We start from the raw sequence: 23,326 nt of genomic DNA on the forward strand, positions 1-23,326 counted from the left end.
AGCTTCTAAAGTTGCCTGGATCTGAGAATTAAGCATTATCATGATCAATGACTGAACTATATTCCAGCATAAAATATGATTTGTGCTAACACTGCTAAGTTCAAAGTACTTTAAATTGTTTTCTTTAATGTAATATTTTAAAAGGAATAAAGAGCTTCTTGCTTACATCTCTTGAAAGCTTCATTCAGACTGTCATGCATCACCTCCTCACATTTCGGAAGAATTTGGTTATTTGTCTCATAGATCATGTTCTTGAGGCTTTCAAGAACTCTCAGTTCACGGAGGCCACGTTTTTCCTGTAAGAAAAATGGAAGAAGGAAAATCTTTGTGTCTTGCATGTTTTTACTGAATGGCTGATAATCATGCCACCATTTTAAAATTCTTTAGCTACAGAGGCATGCCTCAAGATTTGCAGTAACATATCTGATTCTGTTCTCAGATACCTGGAGCATGCATCTTTAATATGTCAAGTATAAGACACACAGGAAATTAAGTGGATAATGAATCAGTAACCATGAATTAACACCCCACCCCCCTGCCACACACACACTATAGCTGGGCTGACTGACTGGGGCCCTGACAGCAGTCAGTTTACGCACCTCCCCAATCCCAGCTACCACTCCACTCTTGCAGCCAGTCTCCAACCTCTTCTTCCTTCCTCCAGCTTCCAATTCCTGCTCCCACCCTTGGGCGCAGGCACTGCAGCACGAGGGCCAGGCTGCCAGTGTTATGTGCGTGGTTGGAAGCTACTGGGCTCCATGCTCGGAAAAGTACTGATCCAGGGTCCTTGCATGGCATGCTTCAGGTTGGCTGCCTGTACAATGTTCCCAGAGGGAAGAGGGGTTGGAGTGCTTTGCATATGGCCAGGGAGTGTCAGGCTGTCCTGAGCATGTAACACATGGCCAGGAAGGGGAGCTCAGGTGCATGCAGCAAGAGGGAACTTGGCTGTGCACGCGGCAGGGGAGAGCTGGGCTGCGCGCATGGTAGTGGGAGGTCTTGATGGGGGAAGAGGCTGAAGCACTCAGGTCTTCTTCCAGTACTATGTGCGGTCCCTGGCTGCTAAGAAGTCGGCCACCCCTGCTCTAGAAATACTGTAGTTCCCAAGGTTTTAAGCTATTAAATTCATTCCAATTAATGGAACGGATCATTGTTGTCACTTCAATGTTACCTTATTTATGATCTTTATATTACAGGTGAAAAAGGCTTTACTAAGAAATGAAGTTGTTGTCTTACTAGCGTAACACAGAAATCCATTTCAGGCACATTCCTGGCCTCTGTGAAAATGTTAGCATTTTATTAATAAGACGTGGTAAACTGAGAAATGCGCTATTTCAGAAGAGAGCTGATTTGCAATAACTGTTGTGTATACCAAAAAGAGAAGAGCAGGAGAGCAGAACACGCTACATTTATACACATGAATAATAAAAAGTTTACAGACAAAAAAAAGACAGTCATTCTACTTCCTGACTGGCTGACAGCTTCACTTTAGCTGAGAAATGCAATAATACAAGCTACGTACATAACTGGCAGATATCCAGGGCTTTATGAAAGCAAGTAAGTTTTGGAGTCAGCTTTAAATTAGTGCCAAAGATACAGAAACAGAACTTAAGCAGAATTAGGGCAGCAAAGTTACAAAAAACTATGCAGCTTGGCTCTGCTCTAGCAACCACAGTATGTATTAGGCATCTGACTTGGTTTGCTGTTTCTTATTCAGCACACAAAATTCCCTAGACATTTATACTTAGTGTCTTGGGCATTTTCAAAAATGACTGAGCTTGAGCAGCTTGGCACCTAACTCTAAGCTCCACAGCAATCCAAACTGGTGCTTGGGAGCCAACTACACTCTCCTCAAGTCCCCAGAGTAGCTACAACAGGCTCAGCCCACAACACAACCTAGAAGAGTACTGAGTTCAACTAAAAACCATAGCTTAGGATGGTGATGACACCATTCCCCATTTTGCATAATGCTTAAAGCATCTACCCAGGCCCTCCTCAACCCAAGAGGATTTTAACTTGCACCTTAAACCTTCCCAGAACATGACAAACCCCCAGTTTATAGAATTGGGAAAGCCTTCATTCCTAGTGAATGAGATGGGGAACTGGACCACCAGGAATGCAAGTCACAGGACTAGAAGAATAAGCAAGAGAATGTGGGAAAGCCTTCGGCTCCACACTCGCAGCTCCCCAGACTGCTCTACTGAGAAACCTACCAAGTCAAGTTCTACCATGTTGGCTTCCTTTCACCTGACTCATTCTCGGCTTCCCTGTGGCCCAGCTTCTTAAGCGATAGAGGATGCACCTTACCCACTATACTACAGCGTGATGGTCAAAGCACTCTTCTGTTAAGACTCATCTGCAACACAGCAATAATCTACAGATTCAAAGATAGACCAAAACCTCAGGACAGTTTTTACTGCCTGGGGTTTAAACACTGATACACAGAACTGCAAGATGACAACTCCTGGAGTGTAATTTGCTAATCACAAATTTATATAATAGATTACATTCTAACAGTACTTCACAAAAAAGAGAGACATGTATTACTGCCCCATTTTAAGGTGCAGACATTCAACTCACAAACAGACCCCAGACTTCCTGACCTCATAGCTCTAGGATTATTAGAAAACAATTCCTCCAGCACAGAACTCTTGATGATAGGAATAGCATACTTGTCCTCAATAGTCTCTAGAGTATATGTTAATCTTTTATGCCTCAGGCTTAAAGCACATGTACCTCATGTCTCAAAATCAGAAGTAAGTGTCAGGATTTAAGGAGTTGTAAACCGCCTCTAACCTTATTGCTTTAAATAAATGTAAATATGTAAACTTTCACTTCATTATTTTTTAAGTTGTTGGTACTAGAAGGATAAAAGCCATGGTAAACAAGCTTTAAGGTGTACTGCATCATATTTACTTGTATATAAAGTGGCCTGTGAAAAATTATATTCTATATATGGAAAAATTATACGTTATAATTTTCCATGTGTAGAATCTAATTATTGGAGATCTGCCTTGAATTTGTCCCTCTCCTACTGCTTCAGCAAGGAAAATAAATCTGAGGGGTCAGGTAGTTCCTTTGGCCTCTGCCCCCACAGCTTTTTTCCCCCTGAGGCCCCTTCCCCCATCCTGTCAAATGTTTGTATCCCTGAGCACATGGAAGTGAGGGACAAATCTGAAAACACTGACCTTCATACCTGTTATACTTGCATATAGGGAAATTATTACAAGTACCCAAAGACTTAGCTGATCCAGAATTAATGAAGTTTAACTCTTAAAACTACTGTAAGTTTTAGCACAGGTACTCCATATACACACTTACAAGCAGCACTTTTGTACCTATATATCTCTATAGGTACAAGCTCTGTTATCCGGTATCCCGGGGTAAGGGGATTGCCGGTTATGTAAAAACTCAAGTTATTTCAAATAACCCAGTTGGGTTTTCAGATAACACAGAGCAGGGGGCAGGTGGGGGTGGCAGTGGCTGCACATGGAGCAGCAGCAGCTGCAGGGTGCAGTGAGGAGTGCCACTCAGCACAGTGGAGCAGCAGCAGCACTGGGTGGTGGGTGGCAGCAGTGGCTGCCATGTGCAAGCTTTCCCCCATCCACTTCCCATGACCAGCCAGCCAGAAATTCCGGTTAGTGAAGTATTCTGATTATTTAAATGTCAGATAGCAGGAATTTTACTGTACCCATATATCTATATTATTTTTAAGTACAATTTTTCGTGTTCCAAGCCAAATCAATTCCAAATCTGCGAGTCATTCAAGAACCATATGTGGCCCTACTACTGGCAAACATCCTCCATCTCCACCTAGGGAGTCAGATGCTTCCAAATCATTTGGCGGACATCCTACCTACAGGTCCAAGGCTGGAGGCTTGGAGTTTGTATGCCCCCAAGTTTCACTTGTCCTCAGCCATATGGCCACATGAGAAAGCTAGGAAGGAATCTCTTATTTCCACAAAGTGGGTGTAAAGCCATGATCTTCCCACTAGAAATGAAAGTGGGAGGTTAACTATACATCACCTCCATGGGTACTACCTCATGCCAGAAAAGTAGTTATCCCCAGTGACTAGGAAAACCACCTTAGTAGTCACAGTATCTCCCCTGCCAAGTAAGTTGTACCTCCTTATCTAGAGTACAAATTAAGCATAATAATCCAAAGCCCAAAGGTTCATTATTTACTGCATGGGCCCCAGCAGAGTCAATAGCATTTCAAACCATGGTGACCCCAGCACTACTCAGTATGTGTGTGTACTCCAGATACCCCAACAAAGGATCCACGTGCTAATTAAATCCTCACTCATGACTGGAACTAGGTAGTCTTGCAATGAATTGTAGGATCCTCCAAAAATGTATATGCAGATGAGATGCAGGGCAACCTGATCTGGCTCCATGTCATGGACGGTGGGCCTACACTGTGCATATACAACAGGCAGAAAGGTAAACTGTTCAGGACCCCGTTTGGTGATGTTTGATAAACATTTAAGGCTGATGAAGAAATAGGACATACTAGCAATGGGAAAGAAAGGCACAGCTCAGCTGTGAAGGTAAAGAGGAAGTTGAATGTATTCAATGTAGTGGCTCACCATGACTTGAAAAAGACATTTGACATCGAGGGAGATTGTGCACAATGAGCACTACCACATATCTTACTTAGATGGGCTGTACAATTCCGAACCGACTTGTCCCAAAACACCAACTATCACAAAAAAATAAATAAAAATCCAGTATGTTTGCCCGATATGGGCTGTGTGTTTTACATTCGAGCTCAGGGTCAGCTACATTTAATCAACCTCGAAGTTGGCTTCCATTACTGAACACATGCTGCTTTTGGCAGTAGTTTAGTGATAGACAATGTATTCACTGAGATTTCCTTGTATGCAAATGTAAGATGAGAGGCTCCCCCCCTCCATGCACTTTGGAAGAGAAAAAGCCTGTTTTATTTGAGTAGACAGGGTAGGTGACATTTGGATGGAACAGGAGAAAAGAATGTGATGAATCCCCGAGGCTGGAAAATGTCCACTGTATCCCTGTACTCTCTACCTTGAATTCAAAGGATACATCTTGTGGACAGAAATACAGGACTGTTGATGCTTACTGTTAGGGTATGGACTGGTGTTCCATTTGAACAATAAGAATTTCCAGTTCCATGAAGAGCATGGGGAGAAGGGGGCTGTACAGGAGTTCCAGTCCCTTGACTGGACAGCTACACAGTCGCCTCAGAGGCAAGCAGGAGGCTATGGTGCTGCTCTTTGGGTCCTCTTCCGTCCCCAGGGAGCCCAATGATGGACAGCCTGCCCTGATACCAGGCTGTCAATGAGTAGCTGCTCTTCTTGCCCCCTCCCCCCCAAGCATGTCTGATGCCTCTTAGTCAGTTTTGATGAGTCCAGATATAGTTCAAGCCTGGCAGTAGAAAGGTTCCAGCAGAATGCCCCGACAGCTGGCCTCTGAGTAGGATATCATAGAGCCTTAGATGGAGAGAGGGAGAGCAAAAACCTGTGGGGTACTAGTTGTTCCAAGGTAAGTATACAGGCATGCTCTTTGAAGTTGCTGGTTAAAAGGGATAATGTGTTTTCAGGGAACAAATTATTTTATTGTGTGAGAAAAACCTTGAAAGCCTGTATGCTAGCTTTTAGTGTTGAGAAAAGCACCTGTTCATGGCTTTAATTACAAAACAAAAAAATAAAACCCAAAAAAGAGTGCGCAAACCATTAATTTTGACTTCTTGAACTAGAATAGGGCCAAATTAAATCTACTTAAAATGTATCTTTAAATAAGGAAGGATAACTATACAAGTCACCTGCATGTTTTAGACCCATAGTAACTCTTCTCCTATTACGGAACTTGAGTACAAGCTAAAAAGAATGCCATTTAATTGTATTGGAGCTTATGTAAAAAGAACCAAAAATTATTAATCAGAGGTGTGCACCATGCTAACCAGACCTTGATTGAAGCCTTTTAACACCGAATTATTTTTCTTCAAAAATATTTAAGAGTAAAAAGTTATTCTTACAGTCTTTTACAACTAATTTTTTCTGAACTTTTGCTGCCACCTTGTGGCGACTATATTTCACACCTTCAAAATTAATCTTGTATAAAATTCTCTTCTTTAAAGTCTTCAATCTTTTCAAGGGAGTGAGATCATAACCTGTTAAAATTTAACTGAAGACGAGAAGCGCAACAATTTAAAAAGTTGTGCAAGAAATTTATCATACTGTATCAATACACATAGCAAGGAAAGGGTTACATAGGCTTTTTAAAAAGAGATTATGGCACTCATAAGTAGACTAACACATTTCCAGAACAAAACACTATCACGAAAAGTGCTTCAGTTGTCTTTTTTTTTTTTTTAAAAAAGTTGTGGGCAAATTTGACTGCCAAATATGACCTTAGATAAAGCAGGCAGGTATCAGGCCTTCCCACAATAACTTTTTTAAAGCCCAGGAGAAGTCTTTCATGATACAAAATGCTAAAAAGATATATTAATTCACTGATCCTATGCACTGAGCCATGACACATGTGCATTGATATGGAACTCTACTTCTGCCAGTGGAATACCACACAGGCAAATCAGAATGTTAAACAATGTCACAGTCTGGCATGGACTGTCATCCCTCCACTAAAACTATTAGTTGCCCAAAAAACCCCAACAAAAAAAACAAACACACAAAAAACCCAAAGCCACCCCAGAAACAAACCCAACACTGCTACCTATGTTATGATGGAAGAAAAAGATATATACTGTAACCTGTGGACACCTCAGTGTGAATGCAATATGCTCATAAAAACAATTATCCAAATTCAGCTAAACAGAATAGTTGAGCTAATACCTGTAATGCTACTGAAAGTTTCTGTGGCATTTAACAGTCAAGTATTCATGCTATTTTAAAAAAGTCTCAATACTACAATTCTCATAATTATCCTTAAAACTTTGGGTTGAATATTGTCTACTGTATCATACCCGACATCGTGCTATCATTCACTGATGGCTCTCTTATTAAACCAAGAGTCCACACTGTGACCCTGTTTAGGTTCCAGTCCAACAAGAATCAGCATGAGGCAATACATATGAATTTCAAGCTTGTACACAATGTACTTCGGTGCAGAGATGTGTTTAAATAGGCATTTACACCTAATTAATAACCAAGTAGAACCTCCCCCCTCAATAAATACATGTGAAAATCCTGACCTCAGATGCCATCAGAGACCAAACCCTTAAGTACCAACCAGAATGTAACTGATTACAGTTAGTTTGAACATATTCTTGCTCAGGGTGATCTCACAATTCAACAATGCAGTGTTTCACTCACCAACTCTCTCAAAGCTGTTGGGGATGGGGAGCGGGGAAGAAAAAAAGGAAATCATAGGAGGAGCTAGGATGGGAAATCTACTCTTTTAACAGCTACAAATTTACAATACTTATTTCAGATTTTTAGAAAGCTCTTAATTTACACCATTTAAAGTTATTCTGGCTCTTTTGCTGCCAGACCTGGAATGTCATTCATCTTGGATGTTAGGTCTGTAACAATCAATAAAAGACTTTGTAACATCACGACTAGATTACTTCATTGCATTCCAGACAAAAAAGTCCGACAGACAGTTGAGGCAACAAATAATTATGAAGGTGTCTGAACAAACAGAATCTGTTATGTTGTACTGCAAAAGGCAAAAATTTGTGTGGGTGATATTTTATACCATATTGATTGTTTGTTTCGACATAGGATGACCAGATGTGTGGGTGTTCAGTACCAGTGTAACTAACAATCATCATATATTATTTAATCTACAACTCTAAATATACTTGATTTTATACCTGGTTCTGTTAGCAAGTGACACCACCTTGTAACACACACACTCCCCTTTGGACATGCCCTTTACTGTAGTCAGAGGTTTGAGTGCAACACGTGGAGAGGTACCAGAGTTAGTTTTGATCTAGCCAGGTAGGTTACCAATAGCAATGCTGCAGTGGTACTCCAACAGAAATACATATTTACCCTTTGAATCACAGGTTTTATTTATACTAGGAAAAGGATCACAATTACATCATATGTAGCCAATGCAAGCTTGCTAAACCTACAGCACAGATGTAATGTAACACTTTTAACACAAGTTCAGCAGCCAGGTAAAACTGCCCCATAGGCAGGGCTGCAGCATGCACACACTTCTGCTGCATTAGGGATTTCTGATGCAGAACAGGAGAGCTGGTTCTGGCTGTAGTCCTCCCTTGTCCAGTTCCCCTCAAGCTTCTCTCAGAAACAGAGGCACAAGGACCAGTTCCACTCATGTGCCTTTGTTTCTTTGGATAGGCACAGTGGGGCTTGATTAGGAAAAACTACAGCTTGAGCCAGCTCATCCATCCTGCTTTAGGGTTATCTGACAGCCCTAATTCAGCACAAGTGTACACATGCCCTGGCTGCGCAGCAGGCACATTGGGCAGTTTCACCTGGATGAAGCAGCAGCAGCTCCTGGTTCAGAAGCACTGAGCTAAGCTGAGGCAGCACCAACAGTGGTCCTCAAACAGAGATGCCATCACATTAAAAAAAAAAATAGTGGAGGCATGCCCCAACTCTGAAAAGGCTGAGAACCACTGTTCTAGGAGCTGTTCAAGGATGGATCAGTTACTCTCTTCTTGATCAATATTAACAAATGGTTGGCAAGCTTGGGGAAGCCATCCATTAGGTATGGAAAGAGCTTGCTTTATTTTTAATTCTTGCCTCATTTTCCAGATAACTCCATAACAGTGACCTGCTAAGAACATTTCCATCTATTCAATAGAGGAAGTGCATGATGTATGCTTCAAATAAACCTTTCTAACATGTATAAGCAAGATTTTCTAAAAAGGTACAAAAATGGCTTCAAATCACATCAGCAGGTAAGCATTTGATAAACTTTTAAATGAAATGCTGCAGTTTTACTAGAGCTATTTCCATATGATAAATACTTACTTCAAATTCTTTAACAAAGTAACGTATTTCTCCTTGGATCACTGGTCTGTGATCCAGCAGTCGGGAATGAATTTCACCAACATCTAGAACAAAAGCAATGGAAGGGAATGGTTTACTTTTCCAAACACCCTGGAGCATAGGCAGGGAGCACTTTAACGACAAGGGACACTGCTCTCCAAAAAGCCCACAAGATATAAAAGGATGCCACGATCATATCAAGCAGGCTCCCCCACCCGTCAATGAACCCACTGACTTGCAACAAATGCCACAAGAAATAAAGTTTTTCAGTTTTTCTCCCCAGTAGACAGATCTAGCAGCTGCTTCTCCCCCTCCCTTTTAACAGGCAAGGTACACAGCAGAAGGAAACCAACACTAAGGACAGCTTCAAGCACCAGCAAAGGCACCAACAGATCCTTGAGTTTAAACCTGTTTAAAGTGTCATGCCTTTGAGCTTAGCGAGCTTTTGCTGCAGCTGCCACTACTGAGAAAAAAACTGCACAAAGACTAGAAAATGTCAGCTGGTTTAATCCAGGGCTGATCAGTCTGCACAAAAACAGGATTCTGAAGGCAGCTGTTTACACATGAAGATGAAATGGCTATTAACTCCAATTAGCTACCATCATTCTGAGGCACTGATCTAGATACTTCTTTAATACTTCCAATGGGACAAGGGGGCTGGGAGACAAACGAGGCACCCGTTCCCAGCCGAGATCTGCACCTCTCAGTTTAAGCAAATCAGAGGGGTCTGCCATGCACCTGAGTCCAGCCAGTTTGAGACCATGTGTGTTCCAATGGGTGGCTAACGTACCACACGCTAAAAATCAGCCAGTCGGTTAGATTCAGATGCCAGTGCTTGGTCTGGCAGCCAGAAGCAGCTTCAAAGGGGGTAATGCATTGGTACACTTGCACCCCATTTAAATTCCTATTCCGCCCATGGTTTCAAGCCAACAGCCTGGCAGTAAGAGCAACCTTTCAAGTCAAGCAGTGCTGAGAGAATCAACTACTTCATGTCTCATTATAATCTACCCAATTCCTACTAAACTCTTTATTCCACAGATGTTATCAGCCCTCTCTCCTCCTGTAATGGTTTTAGTGTTATGCTAATTAAGCCATTCTTCATTTGGCAATTCTGCTGTCTGTTAGGAGCTACATTACCAGGAGCAGCAATTTCACAGCTCTGCAGACTAGAATTAAGAACAGTAACTTGGCATGAGAAGAACTTTCAGTGAAGGACGAGATGCGCTGTCAAGATGGTCAAGGTGGCTAGATTTTGTTTTATGAATTGGAAGTTACATTTAAGGCTCTTACGCTTAAATACATTTGATTCTAACCACAACCAAACAACATCTTTTGATTCTGTTTTGCCTAGTTTGTTGTGGCCTTTTAATACACAAGACAGCAAATAAATGGACAAGCCAATAAAGTTAATGTGTATTTTGGCTTCAATCCTAAAATTAATGATATAGCCCTAAACCCTTCTTTTTAAGTCACTTCTTTGAAATAGTCTTGACATAAAACCCATCAAGCTACCCTTCGTTCTGCCCTGCTCTATTTACTGCTCATCATGGAGCTCTTATTTCGGTCCTTTAAGCAGTTTTTAACTCCTCCCTACAAAAGATCAGTGGAGCTCCTGGTTTCTTATAATTTACCCAGCCCCTGGCACCCTTAAAAAGGATCTCCCAACACTCAGGGTCATGTGGCAGCAGGGCAGATCCAGAGGTGCCCTTGTACCCCACTTTGATTCCTGCTCCACCCAAAGTTGCAAACCAACTGGCTAGCAGCAGCAGCAGCGTTTCAAGTCAGGCAGTGCTGAAGGGAGTCATTTGACTTCTCGGCTCATCATTACAATGATCCCTTCTTAAGTCTTCATTCCTCAGGAGTTAACAGTTTTGCCAGGTGTACAATAATTATTGTATTTACACAATAATTTCAACCCTGGTACAATCAATAATAGCAAGAGGGCTCAAAATATCTGATAATTTTCGAGGCAGGTTGCTGATGCAGTATTATACAAAACCCAAGGCAGTCTCAGGGAGTGTTAACTAACCCCTGGGCTTGCTGTCAGTGCTTTCTTATGATGGCTTGCCTCAAAATAAAGAAATGCTTCAGCTCTGATGACCCAGTTCTCACTCACTCACTGGCAACTTACAGTGAGCAATATAAAGTGAAGAAGATTTGTAGGCTTATTTCCACATTTTTCAGAGTACAATGGTTTTTTCCACAAACACGGTAATTTTAAGCTTCTGACAGAACAATTTCATATTTAAGACATGGCAACACTGGGGGGTAGGGACCCTCTCTCCTTTCTCATGGCCCTGCCACACCACCCTCTGCTCTGCCCACTGCCTCCTGGCCCCTGCCCACGGAGCCCCCACTTCCCTGCTCTGCCGCCTGCTCACCCCCATGAAGCACGTTTGTTGCGGCTCCCACCCCGAGGCGCCCAGGCCCGGCCCCTGGGGACTAATCCGAATCAGTGGTCCCCCGTGTGAACGGTGGTCCCGACGCGAATCAAGCCGCAGCCGCCCCGCCCCAGGGCCCTCACCCTTGAGAATGGGCTGGGCGAGCCCCGCCGTCACCAGCGGCTCCCGCTTCCTTCCGCCCGGCAGCGGAGACTCCCCCCTCGCCGCCTCCGCCGCACTGGCCCCACTCATTCTCCCCCTCAGCACCCCCTCCCACTATCGCGCAGGCGCAAACAAAAGGACATGCGCAATACCCCCCAAAAGCTCTCCCCCTCCACTCCAGCGCCTGGCTTTTTAGTCATTGACATGCGCCGGTCCCTACTTGAAAGACGCCGGATGATTGGTGAAGGAAGGGAGGCGGGGTGGGGCTGTTGCGCTGTCCTTCTCAGGCTCTTCCCCTGTCACGTGATGAGCGGCAGCATGACGTCACCCCCGCAAGGCGCGCCCGCTCCCTGGAACTGAGCGTCCGGAGTTGCCGTGGCAACTGCTCCCGCCCTGAGCCCCCTCCCCGCCTAGGCGCCTGGATCTCTTCGGAGACTCCCTCTGCCCTCCTTGCGCAGCAGCTGCCCGCACCCGCCAGCGGCCAAGGGGTGGGGCCAGGGGCTCGGGCCAGAGGCCGGAGGCTGGAGCCGGGGGCCAGAGGCCAGGGGCTAGAGCTGGGAGCCGGGGGCCAGGGGCTGGAGCCCGGAGCTAGGGACCGGAGCCGGGGACCAGGGGCCGGAGCCGGGGACTAGGGGCTGGAACCAGGGGCTGGTGCGGGGTCCGTAGGCTCCGGGGAAGTGCTCTGCTCCCCCGTATCAGGGCCGGTGGAGCCCGTGCCAGCCCCCCGCCCCAGCCTCCATCCCTGCCATGCCTCACCTTGGGGAGGAGCCGCTGCCTGCCCCGAGTAAGGCTCCGTTGGCAAAATAGACTCAAAAGATGTTTCTTTAGTCCTGTGCTCATTAGAATCAAATGTATTGAAATGTAAATGTATTACATGTAATTTCAGGTTCGTAAAAAAAAGCAAGCCTTCTTGAGTGTCTTGACCATGATACAATGCATCACTGAAATTTATTTCTACACCTGAGTTAATGTTCACCTGAGCTAATGGTTTTATCTAGAGTTAAAAACAGTCTGCGGGGACTGAGAAAGAGGACTGATGTTACTAGGATCAGCAAAGGACAGCAAAACTCTTAGAGTCCATGGGACTCTTTAGCCTGGAAAAGCGCAGGCTCAGGGGTGATCTGATGGCCACCTATAAGTTTATCGGGGTGACCACCAGGATCTGGGGGAACGTTTGTTCACCAGAGCGCCCCAAGGGATGACGAGGTCAAACAGTCACAAACTCCTGCAAGACCGTTTCAGGCTGGACATAAGGAAGAATTTCTTTACTGTCTGAGCCCCCAAGGTCTGGAACAGTCTGCCAGCGGAGGTGGTTCAAGCGCCTACATTGAACACCTTCAAGAGTAAATTGGATGCTTATCTTGCTGGGATCCTATGACCCCAGCTGACTTCCTGCCCTTTGGGCAGGGGGCTGGACTCGATGATCTCCCGAGGTCCCTTCCAGCCCTAATGTCTATGAAATCTATGAACAAAGAATAGTTTAATTAGTGGAACATTAAGACCATTAAAAAGGTGAGAGAGTTGTTAACACTTGGGGAATGAAGAGCTTAGAAGGACTCAAGCAGATTATGAGCCATGAAGTCAAGTGTCTCCCTCACTGCTGCCTGAATAGAAATGCCGCTACGACTGCCAGGCAGCTTCTTTTAAACTTTGAGTGGACCAAAGGAATCAAAGTGGGGTGCACCACTGCACATCCCCGCTGGGTCTGCCTCTGCACACAGCAGGTGTGAACAAGTTGAATGTTCTCACTTTTAGGGAAGAGCCTCAGAAGTTACTCTGGGCGATAGTCAGAAAAAATGTGGAGTTTTTGTCTCCCAGTAAAAGATACATTTACAGTATCATCAGCAGTTGGATTCTCTCTGTATTCTCTGCCATAGTCTTAAAGAAAGGGACCTACTTGGAAGGGGTCAATGGCATTTAAAAAACTGCAAAAATGAAAAGGTCTGCCTATATGGTATTTTTTAAAAATGATTTGAGACAGTTTTTCACCAAGCATTTTCAAGTTTGTTAAAATATACTCATTAGCTTTCTTCAGTGTTTCTTTATTACGTGTGTATAGTGCAGGGGTGGGCAAGGTCCAGCCAGGGGGCCATACTGGGCCTGCTGCAGGCTCCATTTCCCAGCAGCTCCTGCCTGCATCACTGTGACCAGTTTCCATGGAGACCCCAAAAGTGGCAGGGCCATGACAGCGTGTGGCCAGGGTTTCCATGGAGATCGGCCCCAGCAGCTCTAGCAGGGCACACATCTGGGGGGGGATCTTGCCATGGGGACAGCATGGTCTGGAGCTGGGGCAGAGCTGTGATCCACCTCCCCAGGCAGGGGTGCACAGGCAGTAAATCGTGGCTCTGCACTGGCTCTGGACCATGCTGCCACTACTGCAAGATACCTTACCTACCACAAGGAAAAATCTTTTTTTATTCCTTCTGCCTTTCAAAAACAAGGTGTGTATTATATTCAAGGGCATGTTGTATGTGAGAAAACATGGTATTTTGTTTTCTCTCTCCTATTGTTTAGGACATGGCTTCATGCCTTATTTATTGTATACCAGGGCAGTCCAACCAGCTACCAGTGGAGTTAACACCAGGCCTGCAGGCTCCTGCCCAGACACTGCTTCTCTCTCTACTCCCACTATTGCTGCCAGGGTCTCTGGGCTTCCTCTCTCACCTCCAGCTTCCTTTTCCTGCCTGGTGTGGGGAGCAGGAATGTCACAAACTCTGTCTGCTCTGCACCCGCAAAAGGCTGCCAACCGTCATATTAACTGATAGCAGCGATCATCTGTTATCCTTTAGATCAGTGGTGGCAAACCATTTTGGCAAACATGTAGGGGTTAAATCCAAAGTATAGGATAGCTAATCTCTTTAATAAGCAGCCACTTCTGTTGCCCAGTGCTGCTGAATCCCATTGCCACTGGGACACAGAAATTCTGAATTTGGCACTACTTACTTTTTGCAGCTCCCACAGGGCCAAACCCTTGAGACTGCACTGATCCCTGACTCCTACTCTCCCCCACTCCATTCTGATTTCTATCCCCACCCCAATCCCTTCTCCCCCTCACACCCCAACCCTCACCCTCCTCTGACTGCTGCTCCAATCACTGCCCTGCCTAAATCCAACTTCTCAGTCTGGGAAAAGCAATTGCAGAGCAAGGAATTTTCAGCCCTTGAAGACCTAGGACAGGTAAGGGGTCACCTGTGGGTATGACACATGCACATTTTGACTGACACCTCAGAGCTGTGATGGCGCATGCTCATCTTAGATTTTGAAGAATTAACTAGTAAACTCTTAATAAGTCTCTACAGAGCACATACAAGTATTTTAGCTTAGAGGACTTCACCAAATTTGTGTAGCTTTTCTACGGAAGAGGGAAAGGTACATTCCTGGAAGCAAAGTCATCCCTCTGCCAAATTTCAAAGATCCTGTGACAAACCGTAAAGGCACTAGATCTTCTCAAGTAATTCTTGGCAAAACAATGTGTTTTCCCTTAATCTTGTTCTGGGAAATAGCGAAATTATTTTTGCTGAAAATGTTCCAAAGCAAAAAAACCTGACAGACACCCAACATGGGAGATTTCAGCTTCAATGGTTAAAGTTTGGCAGGGTTATACTAATTAAAAACAATCTTTTATTGTGAAATGTTGGGTAACCTACAGCATCTGCTCTGCCTGTAGGTGCAATTAAAGTGTTGTCTGCTCCACAAATATTATTCATCAAAGGATGAATTCTGATATTTGACAAGAGATAAGAAACATCTTAAGCTAGTATCTCTTGTCACTTACATATATCAACCATTTGAAAGTCCTACTGGACTTTGCAAGTAATAATGATAATTCAATAATATTTCACACTTTCATCCAAAGTTCTCAAAGCACTTCAGTATAATTAATGGATCAGAATATATTTCATTATTAACAGCCAGAGGTTATATACTGTTTGTCCCACTGACCCTTACTGATGATGACAGACATACTTGCTCAAGCACTGATTTTCTCCCACTCAGCCCTAGCAGCATCAACATATCATTGTTTGCCCCAGGCAAATTCCTCCTCCCATTCTCTATTCCTACATTAGACCCAAACTGCCCACTTTTTGATAAGGGAAATTCTGCTGTTGAAAGATTCTAGAGTCACTTCATTTGAAAGGGACTTGTTTGTATCACGAATATCAGCATGTGAATGACAACACAGAACCAAGGGCAAATACTGTGACCAACGCATGCATAAATCTTCCTAGCTACTCTTCTGAAATGATCCCTTCCTTGTTTGCTTTCTCTCCCTTTTTTAAAAGAAATCATGCCTTAGTTCCTGCATTCATGCTTTTTTTTGCTTTGCTTTCTCACAAAACCCTAACTTATTCTTGACACATACTGTAAAAATTAATGGAGACTAGGGGAGGTGATGACTATAAAAAGACAGTATTTGCGGACTTTCTACCTGTCAGTTTATAAGTAGTCATTGAGTCAAAAAAATATGGAAATATCTAGGGCTTAGAGCATGAAAATCAACATATGTAGTCATCATATATTTTGGTGGGGGGAAGATTTACTAAACGAACACTGTCACTTTTGCCTTGCAACGGAGCCCGCTTCTTTAAGGGATCATAGCGTCATTTGCTATTAATGTTAGCAGCATCCTGGCTTGCAAAATCTTCAGATTAACATGCCGACTCCTGTCAGTTTTCCCACAGGCTGTCTAGAAATGATAATCCACTAAAGGATTGCTTCATCCAAGTGGCAGTGTCCAAGTCAAATGCTGGCAACAGGCAGGGAAACCCAAACCTGTTGAGGCAGACTTCTCCCAAGCTTCAAGGAATTGGAATGACAGCCCTTATAGGAGCGGGGGGTGAGGGACATATTTTGCGTGAGTAGAATAAGTCCATAGGCTGCATCCATGATGGAAGACTGAGACTGCAATCATGCTAGTTGGAGTGTGTGGGCCATGATGCTGATCCTGGTCAAAGTAGGCCAGCGGCTGCGCTGTTTGGAGTAGTGCCTTGTCAGATTAGCTGTATGGTTACTGTATTTGATGCTCAACCTGGACAGACAAGCCTGCGAGGCAGAAACTGCTCAGGCAGATGATGTTAGGAAGGGCAAAAATGATCCACCGCAGGACTAAGATGACAGATGACACCCAGCAGGAACAGCAAGCCAAAGCCACAGAATCCACTGTACAGCTGGCTTGCCCTGGGCTGCCTGCCCCTTTGAAGTGGAACAGACATCACCGATGAGCTGTCAAATTAGATCACCAGTTTGCAAGTGCTGAAAGAGATTTAGTTTTTTTAATAGAAGGGAAGTGGAATAGATCAAAATCTTCCTAAAAGGGGCCAAGGTAATATGGGAGGGGAAAGGGGAATCCTTAAGATTTTACAACAGTAAAAAATTATTAACCTTCCTCCTCCCTGCACAATGAAAGATGAGCCTGATTGTATTTGGTAGCAGCTAGAATTATTGTAGTCGTTACCAGTACAGGAAATAAAGGTGAAGCCTGCAGGAATGTAAGTGCAGTAGCAACAAGTAATCGTTACTGTGAAATCAAATTCACTACCCAATCTACAATATCCCTATATGTTACCCTAGAGCTGGGATCCAAAGTGCTATAAATCCAGTATTTAAGACATGTAGCAGTGGGATAAGAAGCCCTTGTGTGGATCCAAAAGCTTAGCACAGCAAAATAATATATGATCACAACTTTCTCCCCATTGCTTTTGCAATAAAATTCACCCTAAGCACAAAGAAAGGTGAAAATAATTCAGTTTCAATAAATCAAGAATAAAATGAAGATTGCCCAACACGCAGGAATGTGCTCAGGTGTACGGAGAATATGAAATTTAGAGCACCAGTGAGGGACAGAGGCAGGATGATCTAATCAGGGATGCGAAGAAGAAATATTGCTCTCTGGGGGCAAAAGTTAAATGTATTAATCTATTGAACAGCCACGTCCCTGCAACTTTTATATGGTAGTTAAAGACCATGAAACATGCCCAAGTTATATATAAAATATGTATGTATATGTGTGTGTGTATATATAATGAAATGGAAAACTAGGAGTAAAATTAATTTATGTATCTTATTAATTCTCATTTTAAGTATTGTAAAAAAAAAAATAGTGTGATTTTATTTACTTACTAGCTTTTGTGTATATGCATGTGTATTAAAGCCAGGTTATAGACAGACCAGTGCAAATGCTCTTTGGAAAAGGCCTCAGGAAGCTTTTGCTCCCCCTGCACCATTGCTATATACAGCTATAGTTCAGCTGCAAGATAGGCAGTACAGAGGACAGACAATGCCAGTGGATTCCAAAGTGGATACGTATGACTGGGGGGCATGAACATTGACTCCTTAAGAGCTAGGACAGCTGAACCGGATGAGGGCCATGACAGACTTGGTGGTGCATCCATGGATCAGTATTATCTATCTACAAATCACTCTCAGCTTATGAATGATTTGCCTTAGCTTCTTGCTGTGGGAAAAAGATCCTTCCATTGATGCCTTTTTGAACAAGGCAAGTAGGTAGGTCACAAGGTCCAAAACCCTGTATGTTCTGCTCCACCTGAAGCAAAACTGTGAACCTCCCACTCAAAACAGGACATTATTTACAAACCAAGATTAAATAGTAGAGAAAAAGCATCTAAAACAGAATGAACACTTCCTTAGCATCTCTAGATTTAAAATGTGCCTAAAAGTCAATTGAGATTAGGCCCTGAAGTTGGTTTTAATGAAAATGAACTAACAACATGCATCTTTCCTAAACAGACCTCGAGATCTGACCCTCTGTCAGCTGCTCAGTATCTAGCCCAGTAGTTCTTCATCTTCTTAGACTCAAGGCACCCCTCAGAAAGTGCCAGCTCTTACTTTGCACTTGTTTTTTGACTACAGAGAAGTATATAGAGCAATGCTTTGGAAAGTATGCAGACAGACCACAGCAGGTCAGAATGTTTTTGATTTTTGACATTATGGATTTTTCTTTGAAATATCTGAGTTTATCTTGCATGTCATCTTTGCACACCAAGGAGTCCTAACGTTGCATGGCAACCGGAAGCACCCTTGAAAGGATCTCAGGGCACCACAGGGCATCATGGTACTCCAGTCAAGAATCTAGCCCTATGCTGGCAAGTCAACAGGTGCATCTGACTTGTATCCTGCCTCTTCTAATTCACTGTGCTATTCCTGGAAGCCCTCCAACCTCATCGTCTCAGATTCCGAGGGAAAAGCCAGATCTGTCTACTAATGGTTTAGTGATCTTGGTGCTATTTTCTTTTAATAGCTATTTTAATTGCACTCATTAGTCTCAAAGATGGTGTTTTCTGCTAGTTGCAGATAGAGTTTCACAAACACATTCCTCTTCTCTATATTCTTAAAATAGATAATTAAATGTAGACGACAATACAATCAGATTGTAAAAAGCTTTGTTTAAAACTCCCACTTCAACAATTCTAAGAGCAAAACTGCTTCCCACCTCCATGTTATTGTGATACACCATATTGACTAACTCTAATATAGCAAACAACATTTTTAAATTAACTTTTCTTGGTCTCCTGGGAATTCATTGCAAGTTTGTAGTCTGTCTTCAGGTGCAGTTAGACTTGCAATGATGCCTCCACCCCAAAAAAAAAATCTGATTAGCAAGATTAAAGATTAGCCATATTACTCATAAACAATGAAAACACATTTGCAATTCTGCAATTGTATATACTGCAAGTGTTTCAGGAAAACTATTTTAGGAATGTTTTAGCTTTTTAAAAGCATTACTGGATAATCTTTTGCATACATCTGCCTGCAAAATCAAGTGTCTTAATTCCCTTTTGCTGTACAGGCCTCTGTACAGCCATATCATTTAAATACCAGAAAAACATTTTTAGACCCCATGTCGTGACTTTTAATATACTGAGGCTGTCTAAACCTAGAAGCATGAACCAGTTTACTTAATAAAACCTTTGAAATATTTCCTTTCAAATGGTATCACAAAGGTTTACATAAAAACAGATTTTAAAATCAGTTACATTTATACATAAGAAGCCATTATTAATATATCAAAATATTTTCTTTGAGGGTCCAGGAGCAGAGATAAGAAGAAAAAGTAAAAGATTGAAATAATAACCTTTTTACACAATCAAGAGGTTAAAACACTACAGACCATGGTGTTAAAAACTACACATTCTACCTGAACACTAATTAATGAGGTAATGGAAATGGAAAAAGCCAGCTGCAGATCCAGGGGAGGCTGTAGTGGTGCAGTTACACCTCTTTGATTCCTGCTTCATCCACATTTTAAAAACAAACTGCCTGGCAGTGGTAGGAGCATTTCTATTCAAGCAGCAGTGAGGGAGACACTTGACATCATGGGTCATTGTAATCAATCCAATTCCTTCTAAACTCTTCGTTTCACAGGTATTAATGCTCTCTTCTTTTCAAGTCTTAATGTTCCACTAATAAAGCTCTTCTTTCTTCTACAACTCTGTTGTCTGTTCCCTGCTCCTGGTAATGTAGCTCCTATTTCACAGCCTTACAGACTGTTTCTAGCTCTAGCTAAAAACATTAACTCAGGTGTGGGAATAACTTCCACTGAAGCACTGGATGCACTGTCAAGATGCTCAAGAAAGCTTGATTTTATGAGTATGAAATAGGTCTACACTTCACTCTAATAAGACCACAGAACTAAAGAAACAACAGTTTATTTTGTTGTGTTTTAAATACGATATACGATACAGCAAATTAATGCGCATTCCGATAGTTACATTATTTTTGCACCAGTCTTCAACCGAATAATATAGCTAGCTGTATGCCCCTAACCTAATAGTAAGGCTTCTTAGTTTCTTTTTACCTGGAGAAATGGTGCAGCAGGAAGTGGCAAAGAGAGAATGATAGACAGCATGAAATACAAAATTGTGATTAATGCATGTGCCCCTCTAACAGCTACCCAGTGACAACAGCAACTTTTTATAACCCAGCAAATGAATTCTTCCTGATTTCTGTTCTGGTGCTGAAGGTCCTCTTTGGATCCCTTTTAACGATCTTTGTGTTCTTGCAAATGGGATCATAGTTTGTTATATTTTTGTTCAAGAAACAACATGTAACTGGAGCCTTCCTATCTCATGCATCCCTTTGCTGCACAGCTACTCCAAGTCTCTTCTTTCTTCCCTAGAACTTACACAGTGGCAAATTTAAGTTCTCTTTTTCCCTACAATCCATTATTACCCAAATGATAAGAATGGGTTTGGTGACTCAAGTTCTGCTCTGGCTGCACACACGAGACAATGAAGTTACATGTATAGGAAAAAAGTAAATATTAACTAATTTTGTATTTCTAATGTACTGAGGAGAGGGAGTCTCTGGTCACCATTTTTGGTCTGCTAGCAGTGGTCATCTAGAAAGTAGAAATAGTGAAGTCAAATCAGAGTGATAAATAGATAAAGTGCACATTTAAGATGATCACATGCTGGTTCCTCTGCTGAATTCTTTAGTTGTTGAAAGGTTGTTGTTGCAGTGCAATAGCACCATATGGTAGCAACCTCAAGTCCTAAGGGCACACACTTAAAAGACCATAACATGTCAGGCCCTTGAATAAATTGGAAAGAACAATTATGTAAAAAAATACTAATAACACCACAATGAGGAGACACATTAACAAGTGGCATTGTTCTGTGCTGTGAAAAGGAATTTATCACATCTCTATGGTCATCACAATTCATTTGTGAGGCAACAAAACCAAATAAAATCCCAACACAAAAGTTATTGTGCCCTTAAGGAAACATAACTTTAAGAAAGCAAATGGGGACTGAAAAAAGAAAAGAACTGTATTCGGTGAGGTTTAGCAAGTGGATAATGAAGTATTACAAAACAGAAGCAAAAGGATGTGAAACAACTGTCTTTAAATAGAGGAGCATTTATCCACTCACATTCCTTACACAGATCACCAGAATATCAGTTCTACAGAGAACATCCACTTTAAAAAAATTAAACTAATCTTCACATGATGTGCTGTTGATGCTCATTTATTAAAATGCACCCCATACATCTTTAAATAGGCCATGCTGTATTGCTGGTCATTATTTCTCAATGCTCCCATTATATATCTGATTACTATGAACAATCCAAAAATATTAATACAGAAAATAAGAGAGTCAACCTATGTTTTCCAGACTTTCCTCTCAATACAAAAGGATTAATTCATCTTTTTTATCTTCTGGTCTGAAAAGCCCCTTTGAGCCTATCTGTAGGGGGAAACAAAATCAGAAGTTTTAACAATATTTGTATAATTGAAGTCAGAACATGCTGCCTAAGCAAAGGCCCTTCCAGCTGGGGTAATGTTGTTCATATCCTTTCTTCTCAAAACTTCATAGATACCTGGGAGGGTGTTAGTACCAGCCAAACAGCATTCACTTCTGTTTTCTCGCTACCGTTTCTAGACAACTCTAGGGCAAAACTAGAGCAGTAGTTGGCAACTTTTCTTGGTGGCAGGCCAGAATAACTCAGCTTGGATTAGAGGCAGGCTAGGGCTAGGAACTGGCCAGTGCTGCTGTTTCTCTTACTTGTGGCACAGGCAAAGCTCCCCACTGCTGCAACATCACCAGAAAGCCATTGAAGTCCCTGAGCTCTGAGTTGGATCCAATAGCCCTGCAGACTCTGCACAGGCTATACATTACCAACCAATGAACTGGAGCATTGGCCACAGCATGGGCTGGTGGAGAACAGTACAGACTTTGGATTTTGCAGGGCTACAATCAGATTCCCATGGAGATGTAGGCACTGTGGGTTAAAAACCTATGCATCTCCTTTAGAGTGTTTATCAACCCATGGGTCATGACCCAAAAGTAGGTCGCAAGAATATTTCTAAGGGTCACGAGCCTGTGCCAGAAAAGTGTGTGAAAGTGCAGGTTTTCCCTTGCAGGATGACAGCATTCCAGCCTTCAAGGAGAAACCTAGGCTTTCACATCATTTCAGCGGGTGCTGGGGGCATAGCCAGGACACAGCCAGGCAGGGTTGTGGGAACAGCCCCAGCAGCCAGATTAAGGTTGGTGGGGGGAGGTGGCTGGGTGCTGAGGCTGCTGCAGGGCAGGGTGGGGCTGGGGAACTGTGGGTTGCGCACTGGCAGGGTCAGAGTGGTGTGGGTTGGGACAAGCCATTGATCTTGGCAAAACCACTGCTTTAGAGGCTCCCAATTCTGACTGGAGAACAGGACAAGTCCGCAAAATAAACCATAGAGACCTTCCTGGATGCTAAAATAAAAGCATGGTTTTTCTTCCTTCCTTTAACAACACAAAACAAAACAACCCCCTCCCCTTCCTCTCCCCCAACCCAAAATACAAAGCAAACAAAAACATCCCCACTGCTTTTACAAAGTTCTTGGAGGAGTTAGAAAAGGGGTCAATTCAATCCTACCAGTACTTGCTCCCACTCGCATATGAATACATTAGACAGATCAGTTAGTTATTACCCAAAGGAAGATAACAATGCATTATTTAAAAGAGAGGTTTTCATGGTCTTCAGGTTTCACTTTCCTTTTGTGTGGGACTAGCATAAAATGAGAAATGTGTGGAACCCAGAACACTACTGTGACAGGTTCTGCAAGTGTGTTTTTAAACAAAAACAAACAAGCAAACCCTCAAGATTCAATTTTGGGAAAGACAGTCAGAAGCAACAGCTAACTTTTGGTGTGTATGTTGTTTCTACCCAGTCAGGTCAAGATTTTTTGTAGCCTAAATCAAAATAGGAAATGCCACAGTAATTGTTTTTTTTTTGAGGCTTAGTTCACTTCAGACATTACACTTGGAATGTTATACTAAAAAATAATTGAAAAAGACTAAAGTATCACACTCAAATTAAGAC

General features: G+C 42.7%; 1 protein-coding gene across 1 annotated transcript in view; it reads right to left on the reverse strand.

Moving 5' to 3' along the window:
* Positions 1-11,642, reverse strand: part of BLOC1S5 (biogenesis of lysosomal organelles complex 1 subunit 5) — a 29,038-nt gene extending 17,396 nt beyond the window's left edge. Inside the window, exons 1-3 of the mRNA XM_090039170.1 lie at positions 11,488-11,642; positions 8,946-9,028; positions 167-296 (exon numbers count right to left, since the gene is read on the reverse strand). Coding sequence (XP_089895296.1) covers positions 167-296; positions 8,946-9,028; positions 11,488-11,596 — 322 coding nt within the window. The 5' untranslated portion in view covers positions 11,597-11,642. The remainder of the gene's footprint in view (positions 1-166; positions 297-8,945; positions 9,029-11,487) is intronic.
* Positions 11,643-23,326: the final 11,684 nt, after the last annotated feature.

The sequence above is a fragment of the Crocodylus siamensis genome, chromosome 3 (genome assembly GCF_052110815.1).
Source record: "Crocodylus siamensis isolate JL-2025a chromosome 3, ASM5211081v1, whole genome shotgun sequence".
In the NCBI taxonomy this organism is placed as follows: Eukaryota; Metazoa; Chordata; order Crocodylia; family Crocodylidae; genus Crocodylus; species Crocodylus siamensis.